Source organism: Pavona decussata, unplaced genomic scaffold, assembly GCF_977016875.1.
Source record: "Pavona decussata unplaced genomic scaffold, jaPavDecu1.1 SCAFFOLD_78, whole genome shotgun sequence".
Taxonomy (NCBI): Eukaryota; Metazoa; Cnidaria; class Anthozoa; order Scleractinia; family Agariciidae; genus Pavona; species Pavona decussata.
Window position 1 is genome coordinate 2,612,501 of NW_028145496.1, and position 23,975 is coordinate 2,636,475.

Below are 23,975 nucleotides of genomic sequence, written 5' to 3' on the forward strand. Positions count from 1 at the left end.
TTTGGTGTGTCGCCGATTGGTTTTCCCCACCCTCCTCCCCTTCAGCGACGTCTGCCATCCCTTCATTTATACTCCCACTCTATGTTTTATGCAAACTTGTTCCTCCCATATCTCAATTAGCATAAGTCATAGAGTGTGTTTTGAATGAATGTGAATATATTACAATTCTAAATGGTAAAGGTGAATTAAATAATATATACCAAGCCAGGTATTAATAATGGTTTTGGTACGACCTTTGGAGCCCAAAAGATGATTTAGAAAACCCAAGTCGTCACCGCATAGATGCACTAATGTGGAAAGAGTTCTGTATAACTTTACCACTAATTTGCCAATAAAGTACCAAAAAGAAGTAGTGCAAAAGGAAGGCTTCGTAGCAACCAACCAAAATATTTCAGAAAAATGCTTCGTTTTCTGTCTTCCAAAATAGTTTTCAGGTCTTTCAGGTAGCTAGCACCAGTTTGCAGTACTTATACTTTGATGGGTTAGTACTACTACTCTTTCTCAGTTGATTAAACTATAATATGATAACAAACAAATGAAGACTTACTGAAGACTTACTGTTGCGTTGTGTGGGATGGTTGCGGTCAGGGAAACAAGAAGTACCTTGACCGTCTTCTCAAGCGAGCTGCGGGAATAATTGCGGGTTGCAAGGCTACTGATACCGAGATACAGCAAACATTGAAGTGGCCATCCCTTCAATGCCGCAGAGAATACCAAAAGTGCATACAGGTCTATAAGTGTATCAATGGCTTGGCCCCAGCTTATCTGCTAGATGACTTCCACTCCTCGGAGCAGATCCATAACTACAACAATGGGAACAAAGACCTTATTCGCCTGCCCTCTTGCCAAGACTACTAAATTTCAAACATCTTTTAAGTACAATGCCGCCAAATCCTGGAACACCTCATAACTTTTGTCATGATCAGTCTCTCACTAGTTTTAAACTGAGAGTCAAGAAACATCTAAATCACTTTAGTTAATTTCTCACCTTCATGAACTCTTTGAATGATTTTTTGCGTTCATTTCTATGTTTGATTATTTATTCTTAATATTTTATACAGATCTCCATTTAAACCAGCTATGCTGAACTGGAACTTCTGTATAAATATGTATATAAATAATATAAAATAAATATAAAAAACAAATTCCAAATGATTGGTGTGTAAGAGTATATTTTAAGCTATTTTAGGGTTAGCCATTTGGCATTTTATTTAGGGGTTTTTTCGACATATTTTATTAAACGGGTGCCGCCAAGAAGAACTGACATCTCTGAAAACATAATTGCTCGCAAATAAAAGACAACTAAACAAACAGCGACGCTGGGTTCATCAAACATCAGAGATCCAGTTCTTATTTGGCAGCACCTCGAATTTCCTTTTATTCATTCATATTTATCCGCATTTATTCATATTTACTGATTTTGGGATTTTGAAATAATGAAATAAACTGAGGGATTTAGATAATCGGTTTAAATAATTTAAAGCGTCGAACTTCAGTGATTTCTTGTTGAACATTATGAAAGTATTGTTTCCTGAATTGTGATTTCAAGTTGTAATTTCTTAAACAATCTTTTCTTAATTTCAGAGTGAGTTTCAGCTGTTCAAGTTTTCTAAAGAAATGATTTATTTTAATTTAGCAATTTGCGTAAGATGACAAGCTTTCTAAACAAGCAATTTCCTTTCAATAAAATTTTAACGAACTATTTATTTTTACCCGCGAAACATTCGCACTTCTTGACGAAAGTGCGCATATTAATATATTTTCTGTACACTATTAAAACCTAGCTTTCCTCCATGTTTTCAACACCTTCTAAGTTCTTTGTTCTCAATTCGTGAGCTCAAGGCCTGAAAACGGTGCTTTCCATAATTCAGAACTTAACTTTCTTTTGATGGCAACTTTGGAAAAGTTGACATCTTCCTATAGGACCGTTTACTTTGTTGTTTAAGAATTCCTTATGTGAGTTATTCCTTGAAGTACATAATTTTGCACAAGTAAATATAACTAGCCTCATTTAAGATTCTTTTATCTCATGGACCTTGAACAGCTGAAACTACCTAATAAGACCTAAATAATGTTGTTGATTTTTAGTGTTAACCGATCGAATTCATGCATATGTAATGTAAGCATAAATAGAAGCGGCTTTCATGAACAAGCCAACCTTGAGAATTGTACTAGCAGAAGACGCATTTACTCACAGAAGACGCATTAAAATCTGATCTTAAAATCTGTTTGGTGACAGATTTCTGGTTGGAGAATCCGTGGCTTGATCTTCGATACTTCCCGCACAACAAGCTTCTAACCGTGAGTGACTTTTACCATACTTATGAACTGTGTGAGGGTCAAGGGTAATAACATGAAACCAAGCCATTAATCAGTTAACCTAGAATTAACGTAGCGACAACGCTTAGCGAATCGCGCTACCGCGATAAGCACTGTTGTCGAGTGGCGAAAGTATTTATTCATATTGATTTCGATTCTTTTTTTTACGATCTTGATGTTCAGTTTCAACTTTCTGGGTTTTCCCTGACACACGCGCTTTATAAACAAAGCAGTTATTTCTATTGTGTTAAGAGAGGCGCGAACAGGACTTTGATGCATTTCGCCAGTGATACTTTTGCTCGTTTCTTATCCTGATTGATTTCACAAACACGCCAAACTGTTGACTAGAAGCAAAGCGAAATTGCTAGGAAAACCAGCTAAACAGCTAACAAAAAAGAAATCGAGTGAATTTTGTGACGGCACGTGTAATAAACCATCTTTTGCTCCTTTACCGCTAGATTTTCAATTGTCTTTGCCGACACCAAACTTATTTTCTGAAATTGAAAATAGCACGGCACAATCTGATCACAGCGGAGACTTAGAAATCCCTACGTCTTGTCTTTCTGATAGCTTTGATACGAGTACATCAGAGTTAGAAATTTCTGATAACATGTCACTGAGTAACGAAGATCTCGCAAAATACCTTGCAGAACAAAATAAATTATTTTCTGAACAATGGCAAACAAACATGAATGCTTTGACCAAATCATTAGAGAAGTCTCATCTCACGCCATCGTTTTCAGGCGCTCATGCCATATCAATGCCTAAGTTTTCTGCCGGCGCTCAGGACGATGTCAAGGAGTTCATAGCACAGTTCAATAGAGCGGCTAATTTTTATAAGTTCTCGAACACGCGCAAAGCAGAAATTTTACCGCTTTTGTTGACAGGAAACGCGAGCGCCTGGGTAAACTCACTTCCGAATTTACCTGATCTCACTTTTGATCAACTTTCTGCGGAACTTATTAAACAATTTCATACGGAATCAGATGTATGGTTACTACGTCAGCAATTAAGCGCTCGAAAACAGCTTCCTACAGAAACTGTCACTGAATTTGCCGCTGCGATCCGACGCCTCGCTCAGCGTATAGATTTACCACAAACTGAATGTGTGAATTATTTTATCCAAGGGTTAAAACCCGACATTAAGAATCATGTCATATTACAGCGCCCAAGTTCTTTTTCTGAGGCCGAGATAGCAGCGCGGCTCAAAGAGGCTCTACCAAGTCCTAAGGTCGCGGACAGAACTAATGAGGTATTAGCAACACTCGCTAAATTGCAACCTACTGCTTTCGCTCAACCGCCAAGCGTCGCTGCCTATAATTCACAGCCATTAACTAGCAACGCAGAAACTCAATTTCGCCGTGATAAACCCCTGGGAAGGGAAGACATAGCTCAGATTGTATCTGAACAAGTTCGCCAGGAATTGCGTAGGGCTAGGAATCAGGAAACTAACGGGACAGATTACCGACCAAGGCGATCTTTTCAAGGCCAACCTATTTGCAATTATTGTAGGAAAACTGGCCACGTTGCTTTCGTTTGTCGGAAACGACAATTTGATCAAAGAAACAGGGATCCTAGAATCCCACCGCAAAACAGACCTTATAACGCCAGATATAACGCAAATGCAAATTCGGGGGGTTATCAACAACGCGTTTCAAACCCATCGAACCAGCCAGCTTTAAACTAAATTCGATCTCCCTTGATCGGGACGTTAGTGAGATCGAATTAACCAATGATTCTTTCGTAAACGAGCAGGTTACTTTTTCTCCGAATCGTTCATTAGATATATGTTCTAATACTGTAAATGATAATCTACCACACGATAATTCGCAAGTTACACTGCCGCTTACAAATCAAACTGAACCACTAACCCATGAGTCTGTTGTCCCGAGCAGACCCATAATAACCGCGAATGAACTAACCCCTACGATCACGCCGTCATTTTTCGCAGTTAGATCTGAACAAATGGCGTTACGTAAAAAACAAGAAAAGGAAACTATTTATAAATCTCAGCACTCAACGCGCGCTAATTCAGAACATAACACATCGCCTACAACTTTAACACCTAACCTTAAACAACGCACAGTTCATTTTGATGACGAAATTCAGAGTTCTTTAACCGAAAAGTCTGTTTCTGGTAGTTCAGAGATAAACACCATAGATTTTATGAGTGTTCCACGGAGCATAGCCTCTTTTCAAGTCGATAAAGATAACCTAGTTTCTACACTAGATGATCATTTTGTGCCATATTCAGGTCCACAAAATTTGAACGCGGAAATCAATAAACCTCCACAGGAGAGTACAAAAGATTTTTTAGAATGCGACTATAACAGTCATGACGCGCCAGGTAGCGCAATTATAGGAAACGTTTCATTTTCTGAACCCCAGAAGGTTCACGTTTATTCCGCAAGCGAAAGTTTCGCACCAATTGAAATATCAATCGACCAAAACAAACCAAGCGAAAGTTTCGCACCAACTGAGATACCAATCGTTCAAAACAAACACACTACTAGAGACAATAAAAGACCCAGAATTGAAGAACGTGAATTTCATTCCAATGTTACAACGGCTAAGCCTAACCTTGTTGTTAAGCCAGTGAATGTAACCACTAACCCTGTTTTCACCGAACGGAACGCGGACGTACGTACGCTAATCTTTCAAACTGTGGATTCGCTAAATGATGAAAGTGTTATTACACAAACTCCAATTTTATTCGAAGAACCACATGTTTCCTGTAGGGAAATTAACATGGAAATCGCAACGGCAGCGACCTTACAATCAGAAGCGATTAACCGCATAGCAGATATTACCAAAAAGAGTACCCGCATGTTCGTTCGTACAGCCAATCAGTTGAAGTCCAAATGCTCAAAAATTAAGAAAGGAATTTCTAAGTTCTTTACTAAACAACGCATTCACCCAGCGGGTCAACCAAGAAACGAACAGTTTGCTATTACTCATCGTGACATAATACCTAATACTAATAATTACCAGTCATTAAGGACCACAGGAACAGATGAACGACTCAACATTGATAAGACGGTCAATACTGGCCAGTTGACTGACGATCAGGAAACTCACGATAACACAATAACACTCAATATTCACCAGAACAAGGATAATACATTTTCAACTGTTTGTTATGAATCTGTTGATACGCATGAGTGTTCCACTATCAATACGACCGCTGACCAGCATGAATTACCTGCGACTAACCGCGCACATGCTAGTTGTGACCAGCAGACCGCTGACCAATATGACTTAGATGCGCCTAAGCTTTCACATGAGCCGACCGCTGACCACCTTGGTCCCAGCCCCGCTCTAGATTCCTGCATACATAATAGTTCCTCTTATTTATATGGTCCTACTGCAGTCAATGATGCATTTATTTCACTCCTAGAACAAAGTACAATACCATTGAATACCTCAGCAAATAATATTTCAGTTTTAGGAAATATATGTGGGCAGGAGTTTGCATTTTTAATTGATACTGGGGCTAACGTCAGTGCTATTAGGGCAGGGACCTGGAACCAACTCCCAGCCCCAACCAAACACCCACCCTTACCTACACAAATAACTTCGGTTAAGTCGGTCAGCGGGCAACTCGTCCCAGTCCTCGGACAGGTGAACATCCCTTTTGAGATAGATGGGAAGATTTTTCCTTTTGATGCATTAGTTATTGACTCATTAGCATATGATGCCATCCTAGGACGAGATTTTCTGGAACATTATAAGGCGAAGTTAGATTTATCTAACCATACCATACAGTTAAACGATAATTTATTTGCCTGTGAGGGGATGACCTTACCACCCACCGCTGACCAGGCGGCTCCTTTGACTTGTCCCATTCATGCGAAAGCTAGTTTCATTGTTCCCCCTCGTACAGAGGTGGTTGTTCCAGGACAATTAGACAAGCCTCTCTCACCCCACAGGGTAGGGATAGTAGAACCAAAATCCACCTTAGCCACACGTTATTATGTTATTGGGGCTGCCCAAATCGTCAAGGTCTGGGATAATAATTGTGTTCCTATTCGAATACTTAACCCAACCAACCAACCAGTTAGAATTTACAGGCGAACATGCCTTGGGAATTTCACCCTTACAGACTCTGAAATAGCCACCTTTGACCTCATTCAATCCGACATAGAAGCTGAGGCGGAAAGGGAAGTGCCTACTCCATTAGATGTTGATCCCCATGACCCACTTGATACCCCTACAACTGGGCTGACTGATGACCAACAGGTCAAGCTTAAGTCTTTACTTAAACAATATGATGACGTTTTCGCACATACCCCTGACCAATTAGGGAGGAGTTCGGTCGTAAAACATACCATCGACACTGGCACTCACCCTCCCATTCGCCTCAGGTCCTATCGTACCTCACCACCAAATAAGGAGGAGATTAATACACAAATTAATGAGATGCTAGAAAATGACATCATCTCTCCCTCAGTCTCCCCATGGTCGGCCCCGGTGGTTTTGGTTAAGAAGTCAGATGGGTCTATACGCTTTTGCGTTGATTATAGGAAGCTCAATTCTATCACTAGGAAAGATAGCCACCCCCTACCTAGAATAACAGAGGCTCTTGATGCCCTCGGGGGGGCTCAATATTTTTCCACCCTTGACTTGCGTTCAGGCTACTGGCAAATTGCTATGGACGAAGAGTCCAAACAAAAAACCGCCTTCATTACTCATAATGGACTCTATGAATTCAATGTTTTACCGTTCGGTCTCTGCAATAGTCCAGCTACCTTTCAGCGGCTTATGACGCATATTCTCAGGGGTCTAGAATGGTCTATTTGCCTTGTTTATATTGATGACTTAAGAATTTTCTCCCGCACCTTCGATGAACACCTAACTCACTTGGAACAGGTTTTCAAACGCCTACGAGAGGCCAATGTCCGTCTTAAACCCAGCAAATGCCACTTTGTTAAGCCACAAGTAGAATACTTAGGACATGTTGTTTCGAAGGACGGTTTAAGTCCCAATCCCGACAAAATTAAGGCAGTTCGAGACTTCCCAATTCCTACCAACACAACTGGGGTTAAAGCTTTTCTTGGGTTATGTAACTATTATAGACGTTTCATTAAGGGTTTTGCTCAAATCGCAGCCCCCCTGAACAGACTAACCAGTAAGAATGTACCGTTTCAATGGACAAATGATTGCCAACAGGCACTAGATCACCTCAAGCAAGCACTAATTTCCGCCCCAATTCTGGCGTACCCCGATTTCTCATTACCTTTCCATCTCTATGTAGATGCAAGCCAAACGGGTATTGGCCTTACCCTAGGTCAAATTGTTGAAGGAAAGGAAGTCGCGATAGCCTATGCTGGTAGAGATTTTAATCAAGCAGAACGCAATTATAGTGCAACGGAACGCGAAGCCTTAGCGGTTATAGATGGCATTAAACGATTTCAACCTTACCTTTATGGCCAGAAATTTACTATTCATACTGACCATAATGCGCTAAAATGGTTAATGTCTATCCAGGATCCCACGGGTCGCGTTGCACGATGGTCCCTTTTAATCCAACAATTTGATTTTGACATAGTGCATAGACCGGGCAAAAGTAACGGAAATGCAGATGGTTTATCTCGGAGATCATATGGCACAATTAACCTAAACGCTCTTGACAGTGCGGGGTTACAAACTTCTAGGATATTTGAATTCCAACGGAAGGATCAGGACCTTTCCGACATAATATCCTATCTGGAACATGACTCGCTTCCTTATGAAAATGTTCGTGCCAAACGGATTTTACTTTCAGCAGATGTGTACTATCTTGATGATCATGGCATATTATATCATCTCAATACTGTACCTAAAAAGGGACACAAACCCCACCAAGCCCAATTGGTCCTCCCACCCCCATTACGGTATGAAGTACTAGTTAATGCACATGATGACCTCGCAGGGGGGCACTTAGGAGTTTTTAAGACCTACGAAAAGTTAAGAGATCGTTTTTATTGGCGGGGGATGTATAAAGATGTCGAACACTGGGTACGATCATGCACAGACTGTGCTACACGTAAGTCCCCAAGAAACCAACTTCGTGCTCCCCTTCTCCCCATCCCTGTAGAGGGTGCGTTTGACCGATTGGCGGTTGACTGTTTAGGGCCCCTCCCCGTCACGTGGTCTGGGAATAGATACCTTGTGGTTTTCACCGAATATCTCTCTAAATGGCCCGAAATTTTCGCCGTACCAAACATAGAAGCCGTCACTATTGCCAAACTTCTCACCGATGAGATCATACCTCGACACGGGGCCCCTAGAACACTCCTTTCGGATCGTGGGAAGAATTTCCTCTCTAACCTGGTACTAGAAGTATGTAAACTCTATAGTATTAAGAAACTTAACACAACAGCATACCACCCCCAGACAGATGGGCTAGTAGAACGTCTCAACTCCACTTTGTGTCAAACATTGTCAATGTATGTCAGCCAAAATCAGAAAGATTGGGACCTTTTCATCCCTGCTGCTTTATTAGCTTTTCGCACATCACCGTCAGAATCTACTGGGGAAACTCCGTTTTACTTACTTTACGGGCGGGAACCTCGTCTCCCTATGGACGTTAGTTTACTCCCCCCAGCAGATCCAGCTAGTTCGATCATAGAACATCGCAGGAGAATAGTTAAACAAATTGAGCAAGCACAGACCATGGCAAGGGAAAACATTCAGAGGGCGCAACAGAAAATGAAAACTTATTATGACAGAACGGCCCGGGACCCTGATTTCCAAGAGGGTATGAAAGTTTGGGTTTATACACCGAAGCGGTTTACAGGGTTGTCTAAGAAACTCCTTCACAATTTCCATGGGCCTTTCCGCATAATAGAAAAACTTAGTCCAGTACATTTTCGTTTACGCACTTGCAATAATAAGCAGGTAACTACAATCGTCCATGCTAACCGCATGAAACACTTTGTGGACCCAAATGATCGCCCCATTGAGCCCCCTACTGACGATCCTCTAGATGAGCCTTTCCTCTCCATTGACGATTTACCACTGGATAGTTTTGATCTCCCACGGGCCACCCCCGCCCTCGCCCATGGACGAACCTTAGATACACCTGCTCCTATTACACATCATGACCCAATTCCCACTAGCGCAGAAACCCAAACCACCACCCTCATTGACAATGAAACCATTTTCAATGCCGAGAAACTCCTCCGTAGCAGAAAACGCAACGGTCAACTACAATACTTAGTAAAATGGGCGGGTTACCCTCTCTCTGATGCTACCTGGGAACCCTCCTCCAACATCCTTGACCCTAGACTACTAGATGATTTTCATGCTCGAAACCGGGATCCCCAGTAATATATATACCTATATATTTTTTTTTTTTTTCTCTTATTTCTCCATTTTTTCATTATAGGTCCCCTATTGTTTTCAATATGTCAACCTACACACCCCCTCGCATCCTGGTCATAGGCCACTCCTTCGTGTGGCGTCTAAACAAATTCATCACGGAATCGACCCGCCCATGCATTGACCGCCATTTTTGTCTGACCGACGCCGCATCCATTAGTTTTCACGGCATTGGGGGCCGCACAGTTGATCGCTTACGCGACTCAGACTTACATGCTGTTTTCAGTTTTAAACCTACACTGCTCATTTTAGAAATAGGGTCTAATGATCTATGTGATCCTAATCTCGCTGTACCTGATCTTGCTGCTAACATCCTCCGATTAATCAAAACATTCCATATCACTTATCAAGTACCTTATATTATAGTCAGTCAAGTACTTAGGCGTCGGCAGCCGCCAATTATGACACCGTCTTACAACAATAGAGTGCCACACTTAAATAATGTGTTACATAACTTACTAAAGCAGGTTCCTTTCGCGACTTTGTGGTTTCATTTAGACTTAATTCGAGCCACAACAAATGTGTTTCTGCCTGATGGGGTTCACTTAAACGACAATGGGAATCACTTGTTATATCATTCCTACCTAAAAGCAATATTGCGTACCTTACATCATGCCGACCGTTGCGCTCGTCGCCCTAATCCTAGACTTTCTGTTTCTCGTAGACCGTCATGGCATTCACGTCAGCGGCCAGCACGTTCCACACGTTCACGGCAGTTACCTCTTTCCAACTAACCATTCTTTTCTTTTGCTTATTTAACTTTTCTGGGAGTAATACCGAGGAAACGGACGCCATAGGAAAGAAAATTACTTTCTATCCATCCTCTCTTATGATGAGTCATAACGTTCGTCCTTTAATTTTCTATTCTGATACAAGGTTAATGCATTTAATTACGAAATTGAAAACCGTTCCCCCGGGACCCCCATTCACTATTTCCAATAACTGTTCAATTCCGCATAATGATTTCTTTGGTAGTTTATTACAATCTATTTCTAGCACGCAGAAAGTAATCCACCGACTTTTGTCCTCGTCAAGTTTCTCTAATCTTCTCGAATGTGATTCCTATCTTCGCCGATATTTTACATATTCGACTGGTCTTAATAGTGTTATGCGCTGTCCTCGCCATTACCAACCCACGTTAGCGGCCTGTAAAGCCTGGGCATTAACAAATTGTAAGGGAATTTCGGCCCATGAACGAATGTTTCTAAACGGTCATTCTCGTCGTAAACGCAGTAGTTTTATGTGCCACGCAGGTCTTCTTGGTGTTTTACGAGCCATCTATATTTCGTTAGGACACTCGTGCGAACCCAATCATATTTCGTCCCTTAAGGACACCTTACGCTCAATGTCGCATAGCCTTGGACTTTCACAATCAATGCTACGCGTCATAAATGGAAAATTCATCTATATCATGAAAACCACCGACTCTATGACCACTAAAATCAATCGCCTTTCTCAAGATCTGAAACTGGTTGACCAGACATTTACACGATGGCAAAGCCAATTGAATCGCTTCGCGGAAACACATACGTGTCATGATAGCATATTATTAGAATTTTTGTCCAAACATTCTAATGCAGTAAATCGTGCATTTGCAGCTCTCTTGCGCCTTTCAGAAATACAAGACACCTTACATCAATTTGCAACATTAGAAACACGCACATTATTTGAGTTTTCTCACCTTCCCGCTTTTCTTCACCCCCAAATTCTAACTCGGTTATCAACCGATCAATCTATGACTTATACGGCCAAAGCACTCGATGAAGGTTTTCCCCTTTTTATCAACCCAATGGTTGATATTGAACATCAAGGTTCACATATCGAAGCTGGTGTTCTCTTAACTTTACCAGTCGTTCCAGATACCAATGCTTTTTGTACCATCGAATATCTTTCTCCACTTAAATTCAATTCGTCAAACATTTGCTATACCGGGCCAGTCACTAAAGAGAATTTAGTTCTTCTCACCTGCCCAAATTCAAAACAAATCATAACTACGGAGGCTCTTAACAAATGTTATCAAGACCCAACAGCTATTATTTGTCCAACTAACCTACTTAATACCGCTACTAATATAACATGGCTTGGTTTCCCTTTTACTCTTGACACTAAACTCACATTTCCTCGTAATCACGTGGCTGCTCAAGATTGCTCTAATTTACATCCGCTGCTCCACCTTGGTGGACGTGCGTTCCTCGCTACTACAACTATGGTGTTAACATTGTCTTCGGGACCTTTGGTCACCGCCCCACTAGCTGTATACCAGTTTCCGTGTAATGAGTCTTTCCAGGGAATGGCGACAGGACTTGGTCACTGTTCAAAGCATATCACTGTATCAGTACCAATGGCCACGACCCTTCATTTACGTTTCACATCTTGGGCTCGAGTAACACTCAATTCAACCATGGCATTCTTCAAGCATGCAGTATTTGACATTCCACCTCCAGAACATTTGAATAAAACAATTTTGGACAGCCTTGACGCTACCTTCAACACTCTGGATGGGCAGCTAACAGAGTCCATACAAACAACCTCTAAAAAGATTGACGAGATTCACGAATCTTCTACCACTTCCACTACCGACTACGTGGCCTACTCCGCATTGAGTATTGGTATACTAAATCTTGTGCTTTGCATTGTATTATTCTGTCTCCGTTCCAGAAAACATGCTGTCAACCGGTGTGCGACCTGCCAGCGACCCCAGGTCGGGATTCCGTTTCCGCCTGCAGGGCCGGATCAGGACCCGGCTGACGTATAACTCTACGCTGTGGATGAAACAGCACAACCCCACTCTGCAATATTTGTCAACCACATTCTTACGGGCCTGCACCACTCCTCGGGACATTCAGTTCTATCTTTACGCCACGATTTACAACATCATGGATGACTCTGACTCTGACTCTGAATTGAACTACCGCTCTAATTAATGTTTCACTTATTTTTAATGTTTAATTTATTCTCAGCTCTTTTTATCGGCACCAGGAGGCGCCATTTTCAAAAGGGGGGGATAGTATGTAAGAGTATATTTTAAGCTATTTTAGGGTTAGCCATTTGGCATTTTATTTAGGGGTTTTTTCGACATATTTTATTAAACGGGTGCCGCCAAGAAGAACTGACATCTCTGAAAACATAATTGCTCGCAAATAAAAGACAACTAAACAAACAGCGACGCTGGGTTCATCAAACATCAGAGATCCAGTTCTTATTTGGCAGCACCTCGAATTTCCTTTTATTCATTCATATTTATCCGCATTTATTCATATTTACTGATTTTGGGATTTTGAAATAATGAAATAAACTGAGGGATTTAGATAATCGGTTTAAATAATTTAAAGCGTCGAACTTCAGTGATTTCTTGTTGAACATTATGAAAGTATTGTTTCCTGAATTGTGATTTCAAGTTGTAATTTCTTAAACAATCTTTTCTTAATTTCAGAGTGAGTTTCAGCTGTTCAAGTTTTCTAAAGAAATGATTTATTTTAATTTAGCAATTTGCGTAAGATGACAAGCTTTCTAAACAAGCAATTTCCTTTCAATAAAATTTTAACGAACTATTTATTTTTACCCGCGAAACATTCGCACTTCTTGACGAAAGTGCGCATATTAATATATTTTCTGTACACTATTAAAACCTAGCTTTCCTCCATGTTTTCAACACCTTCTAAGTTCTTTGTTCTCAATTCGTGAGCTCAAGGCCTGAAAACGGTGCTTTCCATAATTCAGAACTTAACTTTCTTTTGATGGCAACTTTGGAAAAGTTGACATCTTCCTATAGGACCGTTTACTTTGTTGTTTAAGAATTCCTTATGTGAGTTATTCCTTGAAGTACATAATTTTGCACAAGTAAATATAACTAGCCTCATTTAAGATTCTTTTATCTCATGGACCTTGAACAGCTGAAACTACCTAATAAGACCTAAATAATGTTGTTGATTTTTAGTGTTAACCGATCGAATTCATGCATATGTAATGTAAGCATAAATAGAAGCGGCTTTCATGAACAAGCCAACCTTGAGAATTGTACTAGCAGAAGACGCATTTACTCACAGAAGACGCATTAAAATCTGATCTTAAAATCTGTTTGGTGACAGGTGGATAAGTTGTGATCATTTTCGTGACATAATAGGTTACCATATCAACGGTATAACCTGTTAAAAAAAAAAACCTCCCTTGTTTTAGCTTAAGGTAGTTATCACTAAAACAAAACGAGGGGACGGGGACGCCATTTTATTACGGAGTCGTGCTATGATAAAGATGTTCAGGTACAATGTTTTGCAAAACTTTAAAGTGGCTCTTAAACCCCTCCTACAACACTGCCGTGCCTAAAAAAAAGAAATCCATTCAGGTTTCCAGCAACACACGGAAGGGGTAATGTACTTGTATCAGATTAGAAAATTTCCTCATTGAAATACAAAAATTATAATGTCCATTATGTCTTTTTGTCTAAGGACTAGTACCTTTAAGACCCAGGGTGAAGTGTTTTTGTTTTATTGTCAGAATCACAGCGTGGGTTTGGTGACAAGTACTACTGACAAGGATTTTTCCTTTCTCTCTTGCTTTGGTTTGATCTCTTTATTCAAGGTCCCGCAATATTGAAATCTTGTTCTACCGTAAATGGTTGAACCCAGGAGTCATGTCATAAGCACGTAAATTATGATCATCCGGGTGAGTGTAGTCCTGAGAAGGACTGTTTGGGGTGACTTTGACTGACGTTTCGACAACCTGAGCGGAAGTCATCTTTAGAGTCAAGTGAGATCGAAGAAAATAATAAAATACCTTTTCTAGACTGCTTAGTTACCCGTAACAACAACGACAACAAACTAAGCACTACGGTTTACAGGAAACCAACACATACTGACAGACTACTAGATCAGTCATCCTACAACCCTACTTCTCACAAAGCAACGACCACACAGACCTTAACAAGGCGACCGCAACTGGTTTGTGGCTCACCTGACAGTCTCGCAGACGAAAACAACTACTTAGACAACATTTTCTACAAGAACAACTATAACAAGGGCTTTGTTAGACGTAACACTTACAAGAACACTGAACCTAACGCCACAAACAACCACGCGACTCCCGTAACTACTGTGACTATACCTTACGTAAGGGGCACTTCTGAGACTATCGCACGGATTCTACAACCCTACAACATCCGTGTAGCTCACAAACCTATTACCACTTTACGACAACTACTTACGAAAGTACAGGACAAAGACGAACTGAACTGCAGACAGGGAGGAGTTTACAAGATCAAATGCTGCGACTGCCAGGCCACTTATATTGGTGAGACCGGCAGAAATTTAAACGTACGACTGACTGAACACAAACGAGCAACTAGAAATGGTGATATCAACAATCACATTGCAGAGCACCATTTACAAACGAACCACACAATCGACTGGGACTCTGGCAAGTGCATTACCTACAGTACAAATTACTATCAACGACTCACTCTGGAAAGCTGGTTTACTAACTTAGAACAAACGCCACTCAACCGTTGCCTACAACTACCTGCACTATACCAACGACTTATTGACAACAACAACGAAACAGACACACAATAGACATTTTACTTACAATAGACCCACGGACTTTTTGCCCAACAAAAGACGGATAGAAACGCACCAATCACTTTTTTACAGTCTTCACAGCCAGCACGGCTTACTGACAAACGACCAATAACATCTCGACTTCGTTGACCAATCAGGTTAGCAACTAGAGACATGTATACCACCTGACTGACATTCCACAATTCACTTGACTCTGAAGATGACTTCCGCTCAGGTTGTCGAAACGTCAGTCAAAGTGACCACAAACAGTCCTTCTTAGGACTACACTCACCCGGCCCGGAAGATCATAGTTTACTTAATTATTGATTGTTCTGTTGTATTCTCAGGTAAAATTCCTAAAGATGTAAATGACTGATGGCTTGAATGATAGTTCAACAACTTTATTCTAAAAGTAAAACTTCCAAATTTTTATGAGCTGTTCGATCTAAAAATTAACTGTACTTTTTTTAATGAGCCAATTTAGATTATTACAAGACGAAGCTAATATTCTTTACACTTTAAGTCCGGGTAATAGGGGCAATTTTGCCTGTTACAACAACTGAATTTTAAGGGATCAACGCCAGACTAACTTCTGATTTTTCAATTCTTCAGAAACCTTAGCAAGCCACGGTGAGGAAAGACAACAAGTGCAGCATTCTTTACAAGAACGATTACGAGAAAAAGGAGAACGTGAAGCCAACTTGATTCGACAGCTAAGACAGACAGAAGAACAAAGAGATATCATACAAAGAGAATTGGAAAATTGCCAAGAACAGTTGCGAGAAAGAGACTGGAGAGAAGCCAATTTACTTCAGCAGCTGAGAGAAAAGGAACAAGAACAAGAAAACTCACAAAGACACCTGCTGACAGCGATGGAACAGGAGTTGACAGAAGAATACAAAGAAAGAGAGAACTTGGTTAGACAGTTGAACGAGAAGCAACAGCAGTTGAGGGAGATGGAGCAGCAGGTAACAAATTGCCAAGAACAACTGTTAGAGAAACACTCGAGAGAAACCAGCTTACATGAGCAGCTGAGAGAAAAGGAACAACAACAAGAAAATTCACAAAGAGAACGGGCAGAGATGGAGGAGAGGCTGACAAATTGTCAAGAACAGTTGCAAGAGAGAGCCTTGAGAGAGGCCAGCCTTCATGAGCAGCTGAGAGAAAAGGAACAACAACAAGAAAACTCACAAAGAGAACGAGCAGAGATGGAGGAGCGGCTGGCAAACTCTGAAGGGCAAATCAGAGAAAAAGATGAAGAAATGGCTAACATACAGCAGCGCGTTTCCACCTTAGACACACAGCTGAGGGTAAAAGAACAAGAGTTGAATGAACTAGAGCTGAGTCTTACAGCAGCTCGGCAAAGACTGAGGCAACACCGTCAACAAGAAACATGTGACTGGGTCATTTCCCGCCATGAAATTCAAGTGACAGACAAGTGTCTTGGGAAGGGAGGCTGGGGAAGCGTTAACGAGGGAACATACTGCGGCTGTAGTATAGCGGTGAAACAGATTCATGAGTTAATTTTGTCTCGTCATAACAGAAGTTTGTTTGAGAGAGAAATGAACATTGCTTCAAGGTGCCGCCATCCTTGCTTGTTGCAATTCATTGGAGCAACAAATGACGAGGGAAGCCCTTTGTTTGTCACCGAGCTCATGGAAAGAAGTTTACGAGCGTTGTTAGAGCAGCGTGAACTCTCTGAAACAGAAATCACTGTCATTTCTCTAGATGTAGCCCGAGCCCTTAACTATCTTCATAAGAAGAAGCCCTCTCCTATTATTCACCGAGATGTCAGCAGTGCTAATGTGTTGCTATGGCGACAGGGTGAGCAGTGGAGAGCTAAAGTTTCAGATTATGGCACTGCTAATTTCATTCAGCAGACTATGACAGTGGCTCCTGGAGCTTCGATTTATTGCGCGCCTGAAGCACTTTCTTCAAGTCAGACAGCCATGGTCAGTACAATTTATTGAGTTAAAAATGCACTGAACTATTAAGTGGTTGTTTGAGATTCTTGAAGATTGTTGGAGAATGGTTGCAGTGCTCCAAGATTTGTTTAGTCCGATGGGTCGCGGATTAGGCCAAATCTTATGTGGGTAACTGTATTTAACACTAAATCTTTTTGACCTTATCGCGCTCAGTTTAAGAGCAAACTACCCAAACCTATATATTATTTTAAGTGCCAATCGACCTTGCCTTATAAACGTGAATTACACGCATAACCAATAACCATTAAACTTTATGAAACATTCCTTGGTTGTAAGATCTGTAGCAGGCATTGGCCTCTAAAACCAGGTCGGTGATTTACAAAAATTGCTTTAGTTTTGAATGTATAAACTTCAAATCGCATATACTTTGTTTTGAAGTAACATATCACAAATCTCCGACACGGTTTCATAGGCCAATGTTTGCTAAACATCTGAGAAGAGCTCAACACTAATTGGTTTTTCCGTCCAGTGAGAAGTGAAAACCTCTTTTATTTCGCAACAGAAGCCGTTCTCAGTTGTGATTTCAAGTTACGTAGATTTTTTTGTTGTATGTTTTAAAGCCTTTATACCGGCACATTAGTTACATGTATTAGGCCCTTTTTTTCAGTTGCTTTGAAGCTCGTTATGAAAGTGAGGCTTCTTGCGTAATTTTTATTATGAAAATTAGTTTTCATTCATATGCAAGCAAAACTAATTTTCACATCAAAAGCTTTGCCCTTAGGCTCGCTTTTGTAATGAGTTTCAAAGCAATAGACTTTTCTTCAGAATAGCGGCATCACTAGAATGAGCACTTTTACCTTAGTAACCCTGCAAAGTTTCAGCATATCAGGTGTAATATCAGATGAGAAAATGAAAAATTTACAGACGTTTGTATGACTGGGGGTATGACGTATACCCCCAGTCATACAAACGTCTGTAAATTTGTCAAATTTCATCTTACATTTCCTAAGCTGATATCACACCTAATATGCTGAAACTTTGCAAGGTTACTAAAGTAAAGGTGCCCTAGCCTTTCCAGTGCTGGTATCAGTTTTGCATTCAGTTTAATTTTAATTCAAATCTGTTGCCGCCATTTTGGAGGAGAGTCTATTCCGAAATGGGCTATTCCATCAGCGTCAATCCCCCGGGGCATTAGTGGAGGCATTTTCTTCATTTTTCTTCCTGAGGCCCTGGGTATTAATTAGTCTTCCCCACGGCATTTGACAGCCTCGTGATTTTTACCGCACAACGCTTTTACTTCCTTTCACTGACAAGTATCAATAGCATGAGGTAAAAAGTTCATTTTTTTTTTCTTCTTCTAGAAATTGACGACAGATGTATTAATTAATAGTTCAATACTTATAATAAGGGTATTCTTTGTTTTTATAGGTTGATGTTTACAGCTTCGGTGTCCTTCTCTGCGAAATGTGCATCGGGGAAATGCCAGACCCTGAAAGGCGTGAAGAGCAACTCTTACTGGTGACGAACCGTGTGCTTAGAGGTCTGGTGCGGAGGTGCCTTCAGACAGATCCTGCGCAGAGACCAAATATGGAAGAGGTTATTCAAGAACTGGAGCAGTTTACTGAAACATAATTAAATAGGAAATGGCATGTAAGTCTCTTTAATCTCTGTTTCCAATTATTTGTGAATAGTTAATAGAAAAAAATATTTCATAGTTTTTAGTAGTTTGTATTTCTTACTCATGTAAAAACAGTAGCTTTTAGGCAGCAATTTTTATAGGCTATGGATATTTGTAGTATTTTTAATTATTTTCCAATAGGTTCTTGTAAGTCACAGAATGTTTATCTGATACAGATTTAGGACATTTAAAAGCAATTGTAGTCAAAGTGAAGATGAGAAGTGATCATCGCAGTGAATTTCCAATTTATGCAATTGGAAATTAGAAGCCTGAAAAAAATTCAGGCTTCAACGGGATTCGAACCCGTGACCTCCGCGTTACCGGTGCGATGCTCTACCAACTGAGCTATGAAGCCACACATTGTAGTCAAAGTGTTTAAAAATAATGTGGTAGACTAAAGCTGACAAAATGGAGGTGGAATAGCTTCTTGGGTAGCTTTTAGTAGTTAATGTAGCTCGTGAAAATAGTTTTAAGGAGAAGTCAGGATCCCTGATTATGGCTCCTGGAGAAATATGTTTTGTAAATAGTTGTTAGCAGTTTAATTTGCGTTAGGTACTGATTGTTTTTATCAATGACCGTATTTCTATTTTGTGGTATTTTTCATTGTTCTGCAGTGGTTTTAGATTTAGGACATTTCAAAACAAGTTGTAGTCGTACCCAAACCAATAAAAAGATGAGATAGCGTACAATTGACTAAACTGAGTTAGAATAGTATTTGAACAGATTTTAGTAATTTGTGTAGTTCGTATAGATAGTTTTTTCTAGGAATATTCTGAAAGTTTAGGTTGCGAGTTTTTTTTTATTTCTTTTCGATCTTACTTTCTCTTCTCTGTTTGTTGGGCCTAGACGAAAATTACATGGATTTTTCTTGTCACCTTGTTTTTGAAACTACATTGTTTACTTGCCTTCTTGCCTCTTGCTAGCAAGCTTGCTTCCTAGTTAGCTGGCTAGCCAGCCGCCTAACTTACTTAGTTAAAACTTTCTTTCTTTCCTACTTTTTTTATTACTTACGTACTTACTTTCTGTTACCGTGAATTTGATTCCTCAGTGGCCTTTTTCAAAGTTATTGTGTGTCTGATATAAGAGGTAGGTCATTTCAAAACAAGTTGTATTCAATGAAAATTTCTGAGCTAGACTAAATTAATTTACCTAGTAGAATCAACAACAACAACAACAAATGAGAAGAACAGAAAGATAGCGTTAGATTCAGACCGCAAACTAAGCGTGCGAAGGCGCGAGCTGAACCAACCGATTGTGAAGCGCCTTCAGTCCTACCAGGAATTCCTAGACCGCAAAAGTGAAGCCAAGGACATTGTCAACGGTTCCTCCAATGTGACAAATACTTATGGGATAACAATTGGCTTTTCACAAAGGGCAATGAACACATTCTCAGCAAAGAAATAAACTGGGTACAGATGCAAGACTTTTTTAAATTTTTATTTGGCTATCCAACATTCTAAAGAGCTTGTTTTCTGTTTTACTCCAGCGATTTAACGTTTTGAGCACTAACAGTATTCTACCTTATTATTTCTGATCGGCTGATCATTACTCAGTAAATACTCTTGAACATCTTTTTTCTATCCACTGGTGTGCATGTAGCTGCGTCACACTAAATGCTTGTATTAGGTGGGCAACGAGTTTAATATTGCCATGATCAATGTTTTTTAAAAAAAAGCTGTCATTTTTAGGTAAGATTTGTGGCACCCGGTGCCATTTGCTGTTGTTTTTGAAGAGTTCGAACTCTTGATTGTGATCACTTAACAACAATATACTCTTTATCTGAGAAACTTGTTTCTGAAAGTCAGCGATTGTAAGAAAAAAATACGAACTCAGGAACGGTAAAATAGACTTAGTACTTGGAAAGCCTAAAATAAATTTTCTTAAAGGCAGTTTTCGGTCTAGTGGTGCTATGCTCTGAAGCAATTTGAAAAAAGAGGCTAAACGTGCCAAATCGCTCGGTGAATTCCGCGGGAGACAGCCTACCCATCATTAGCAAGGCTACGCTATTCTCAAAACTAGTCTTTGTGATGTGATGTAATGTAATGTAATTGTATTGGAGTAGTCTATCCTTTTGTGGCGTAATCTAGTGTGCTGTAATTTAAATGTGTAATATGTCAGTTTGTACCTATGTGGCTTGTTCATTTGGAAACGCCACATGGAAACCAGCTTTTAGTTGTTTTTGGCCAGCGTTTTAAAATAAAGTTGAATGTATGTAATAACGTGAAAAGGAAAATGTCATTTTAGCACCACAGTAGCTGTGGTCACACTTGGCCATTTTCCTGCAGCACAGCATCGGCTTTTGCTATGGTAAGATGAAATTTGTGAGGTTTACTTGATATCGATGGTTGCGTAAAAAAATCCCAAAAATGAAGTGCCATGACAATTACAGATGTGTTAACTTTTTCTTACTTTTTTGTTTTGTTTCCATAACTTAAATAACCATCTAGGATTGCTAGGCATAATTGATGTCCACACGTTTTATTATGAACAGGTAAATAAATTGTATCATTTTCTGTGTCATTGCAAACATATTTTCATCAATTCTGTATTCAACACCCAGATATTTCTGGCAGAAAGAAAGATAGGGTTGAATGTTTATTAAATATATTATTTTGTTATAGGTAAGATTAGATAGCTGCTTTATATTAGAATTTCAGGGGAACAAATCAAAGCTATTTACAATAGATAGTTTAACTATTATTCTACATATTCTATTTTTATACAGTGCGTATTATAGTGTGTTTTTATATATACAATTTATGTTTGCTTATCTGTTTGATAAGGGTTTCTTGTTTTCTAAGAAAACAAAATTTGCTGAGGATCTTCGGTCCAAGATCTTCAGAAACTTTTCACAGTCATTTTACAATGTGAATTATGTTTTTAAATTGTAAATGTATAGCAATTCCAATATCTAGAAAGATTGCTGAGAGGAAAAAGAAACGGCTGGATATAGCAGGGACACACAACAAGAAAATTCGTTTACAGCATTCTGGTGGGAAATCTTCGTTAGCAGACGTAGTTCGATCTGCAGTGTTCTTTCTTTGAAACTCGTTTCAAAAAGGAAACTTGACTGTCCTGTTTTGATACCCTCTCAGTGTCTAAATATACCCAATCTCCACTGAATACATAAGAACTTATATTTCTCCGAATACATAAGAATTTGTATTCCTCTGAATGCCTAAGAATTCATTTCCTCATGTTATGAACTGTTTCAGTTGTTTTCTGATCCTAATAGAAAATATATTTTACCAAGAGTCGTTGTGTGTCCTTGATGCAGGGGCGTAGCTTTGTTATTGGTCCAATTGGCTATAATCACTGTATCGGGCCTCTCGTTGAGCTTGGGAGTAGTAGGAGAGGTGGTCGAAAATAAACAGTACTTAATTTAGAGCTTTGACTGTAAAAAGTGATGGACAATTGGTCGCTCGGTAGCTTTTTAAGTACGGTGCACGAGCCTCCTAATACAAAGGTAATCTTGCGGGGTTTGTGGTTGTGCGGGAAAAGAGGATCTTAGCAAGGGCTATTGAAATCCAAATCAAATTAAAAAAAATGCCTCCAATTTTCTTTTTGGACTCCAACAGCCCCTGCTAAGATCTTATTTTCCAGCGTTATCATAAACCGCGCAAAAATATCTCTGAATTAGGAGGCACAGTTCTCAGACCATCCCGAGATGCGCACAACGTATGCAAAGTACAAAAGGTGGACTTCTCTTAACTCAATCTCATACCCAGAGTCCTCAGGCATTTTGGTCAGCGGGTGGGCTCTGGGAGAGACTCCGGGGTACTGGAATTTTTTTTACCGCAGGATTTCTGCGGTAAGACAATGCAAGCCGTTACGGGGCAGCCAATCAAAAAAAAAAATTTTTTTCTAATTATCCAATTTCGTACCCGGAGTCGTCAGGCTAACACCTGGGCATTTTTAAAGAATGGCAAATTCCCCGGGGCGGGACACATAAGCTGCTTAAATGCCTAGTTTGCTTTGAACGGTTTGCTAGTAGATAGCTTGACATGAAATATTTTGTTGTAAAGTCATTTGCCCTGAATATTTGGTAATATTAAACTCATACTGCTATAAAACTAATTAAAGTCAAATATAAAGTCAGCGTACTTGCTGGGATTGCAGCGGACGGGCCCTTCCCCCCCCCCCCCCCCCAACTGGGAGCAAGAAACCCCATTATTTGCATGCAAAGTTTTCTGTGGAGCCGATCATGACAGATTGTTTTTTAAGTACACTCCAGGTTGAGTTTCATGTTCAATTTTGAATGCGGAATGCATATTTTAATATTCGTATTCATCGCGTTGATTGTTGTCGATCTCGATAGGTAATATGATGTAGTTCAAGTTGTTGACGCTTCACAATGTAAGAAATGAAGAAACGTTTTACCTTGAGAAAACACTCACCTTTAAAAACATCCACGAGTTTCTCTAGTCCTTGACGGAGTAGCCAATCTGCAACGTAGTTCACGTCTTGGTCTGCAAATGCCTCCATCACGTCCATATGCATCACGCACGGTTTAGAAACCACGTGTATCAAATGTCAGGGGGTCCCCCCGGGGTCGTGATAAAATTGCGAATGCCCCACCTCCGGGATCGGGACTGACCTCGTGAGCAAATGCCTCGCGGTTGCCCGGGAGGAGGGGAGGGTGGGCACTGCTGATCCATTCCCCTTTTCAATTTTTTCTTGCAACTTGTCTCGCAAATTTTGTTGCGACACAAGTTGCACGAATCGCTGCCTGGTGTAACATGCCTTGAAATGATCATGTCTCGCAATTTTTTTGTTGCCGCAATCGTTGCGAGAAGAAGAAGTGGGTTCTACTTCCTGCAACGGTTACTGCAACAAAAATGTTGCGAGACATGTTCATTTCAGGGTGTTACACTGGGCAACGATTCGCGCAACTTGTGTCGCAACGGCGCAAGGAAATTGCGAGACAAGTTAGGGGATGGGAGAAATTGCTACCCTCTATTGACTATAAAATTATGGAAAAAAAAACCTCTCGAGGCGAGGGGAAAACAATTTTTTTTGTTCACGCGTCTGACACTCAGTTTAGTCTTTTCCATCATCGAACGGCGACATAATACTTACTAGAATTACGGTGTTTCAAGCCGAGGGCTGCTTTGAAATTGCATCTCAAAATAAGCAGTG

At 40.2% G+C, this 23,975-nt stretch overlaps 1 protein-coding gene across 1 annotated transcript in view; it reads left to right on the top strand.

The window, feature by feature from the left end:
* LOC146476335 (uncharacterized) overlaps positions 1–23,975 on the top strand; it is a 72,637-nt gene that overhangs the window by 23,886 nt on the left and 24,776 nt on the right. Inside the window, exons 6-7 of the mRNA XM_085114901.1 lie at positions 15,846–17,185; positions 18,587–22,153. Of these exons, the coding sequence (XP_084971027.1) occupies positions 15,846–17,185; positions 18,587–18,790 (1,544 nt within the window). The 3' untranslated portion in view covers positions 18,791–22,153. The remainder of the gene's footprint in view (positions 1–15,845; positions 17,186–18,586; positions 22,154–23,975) is intronic.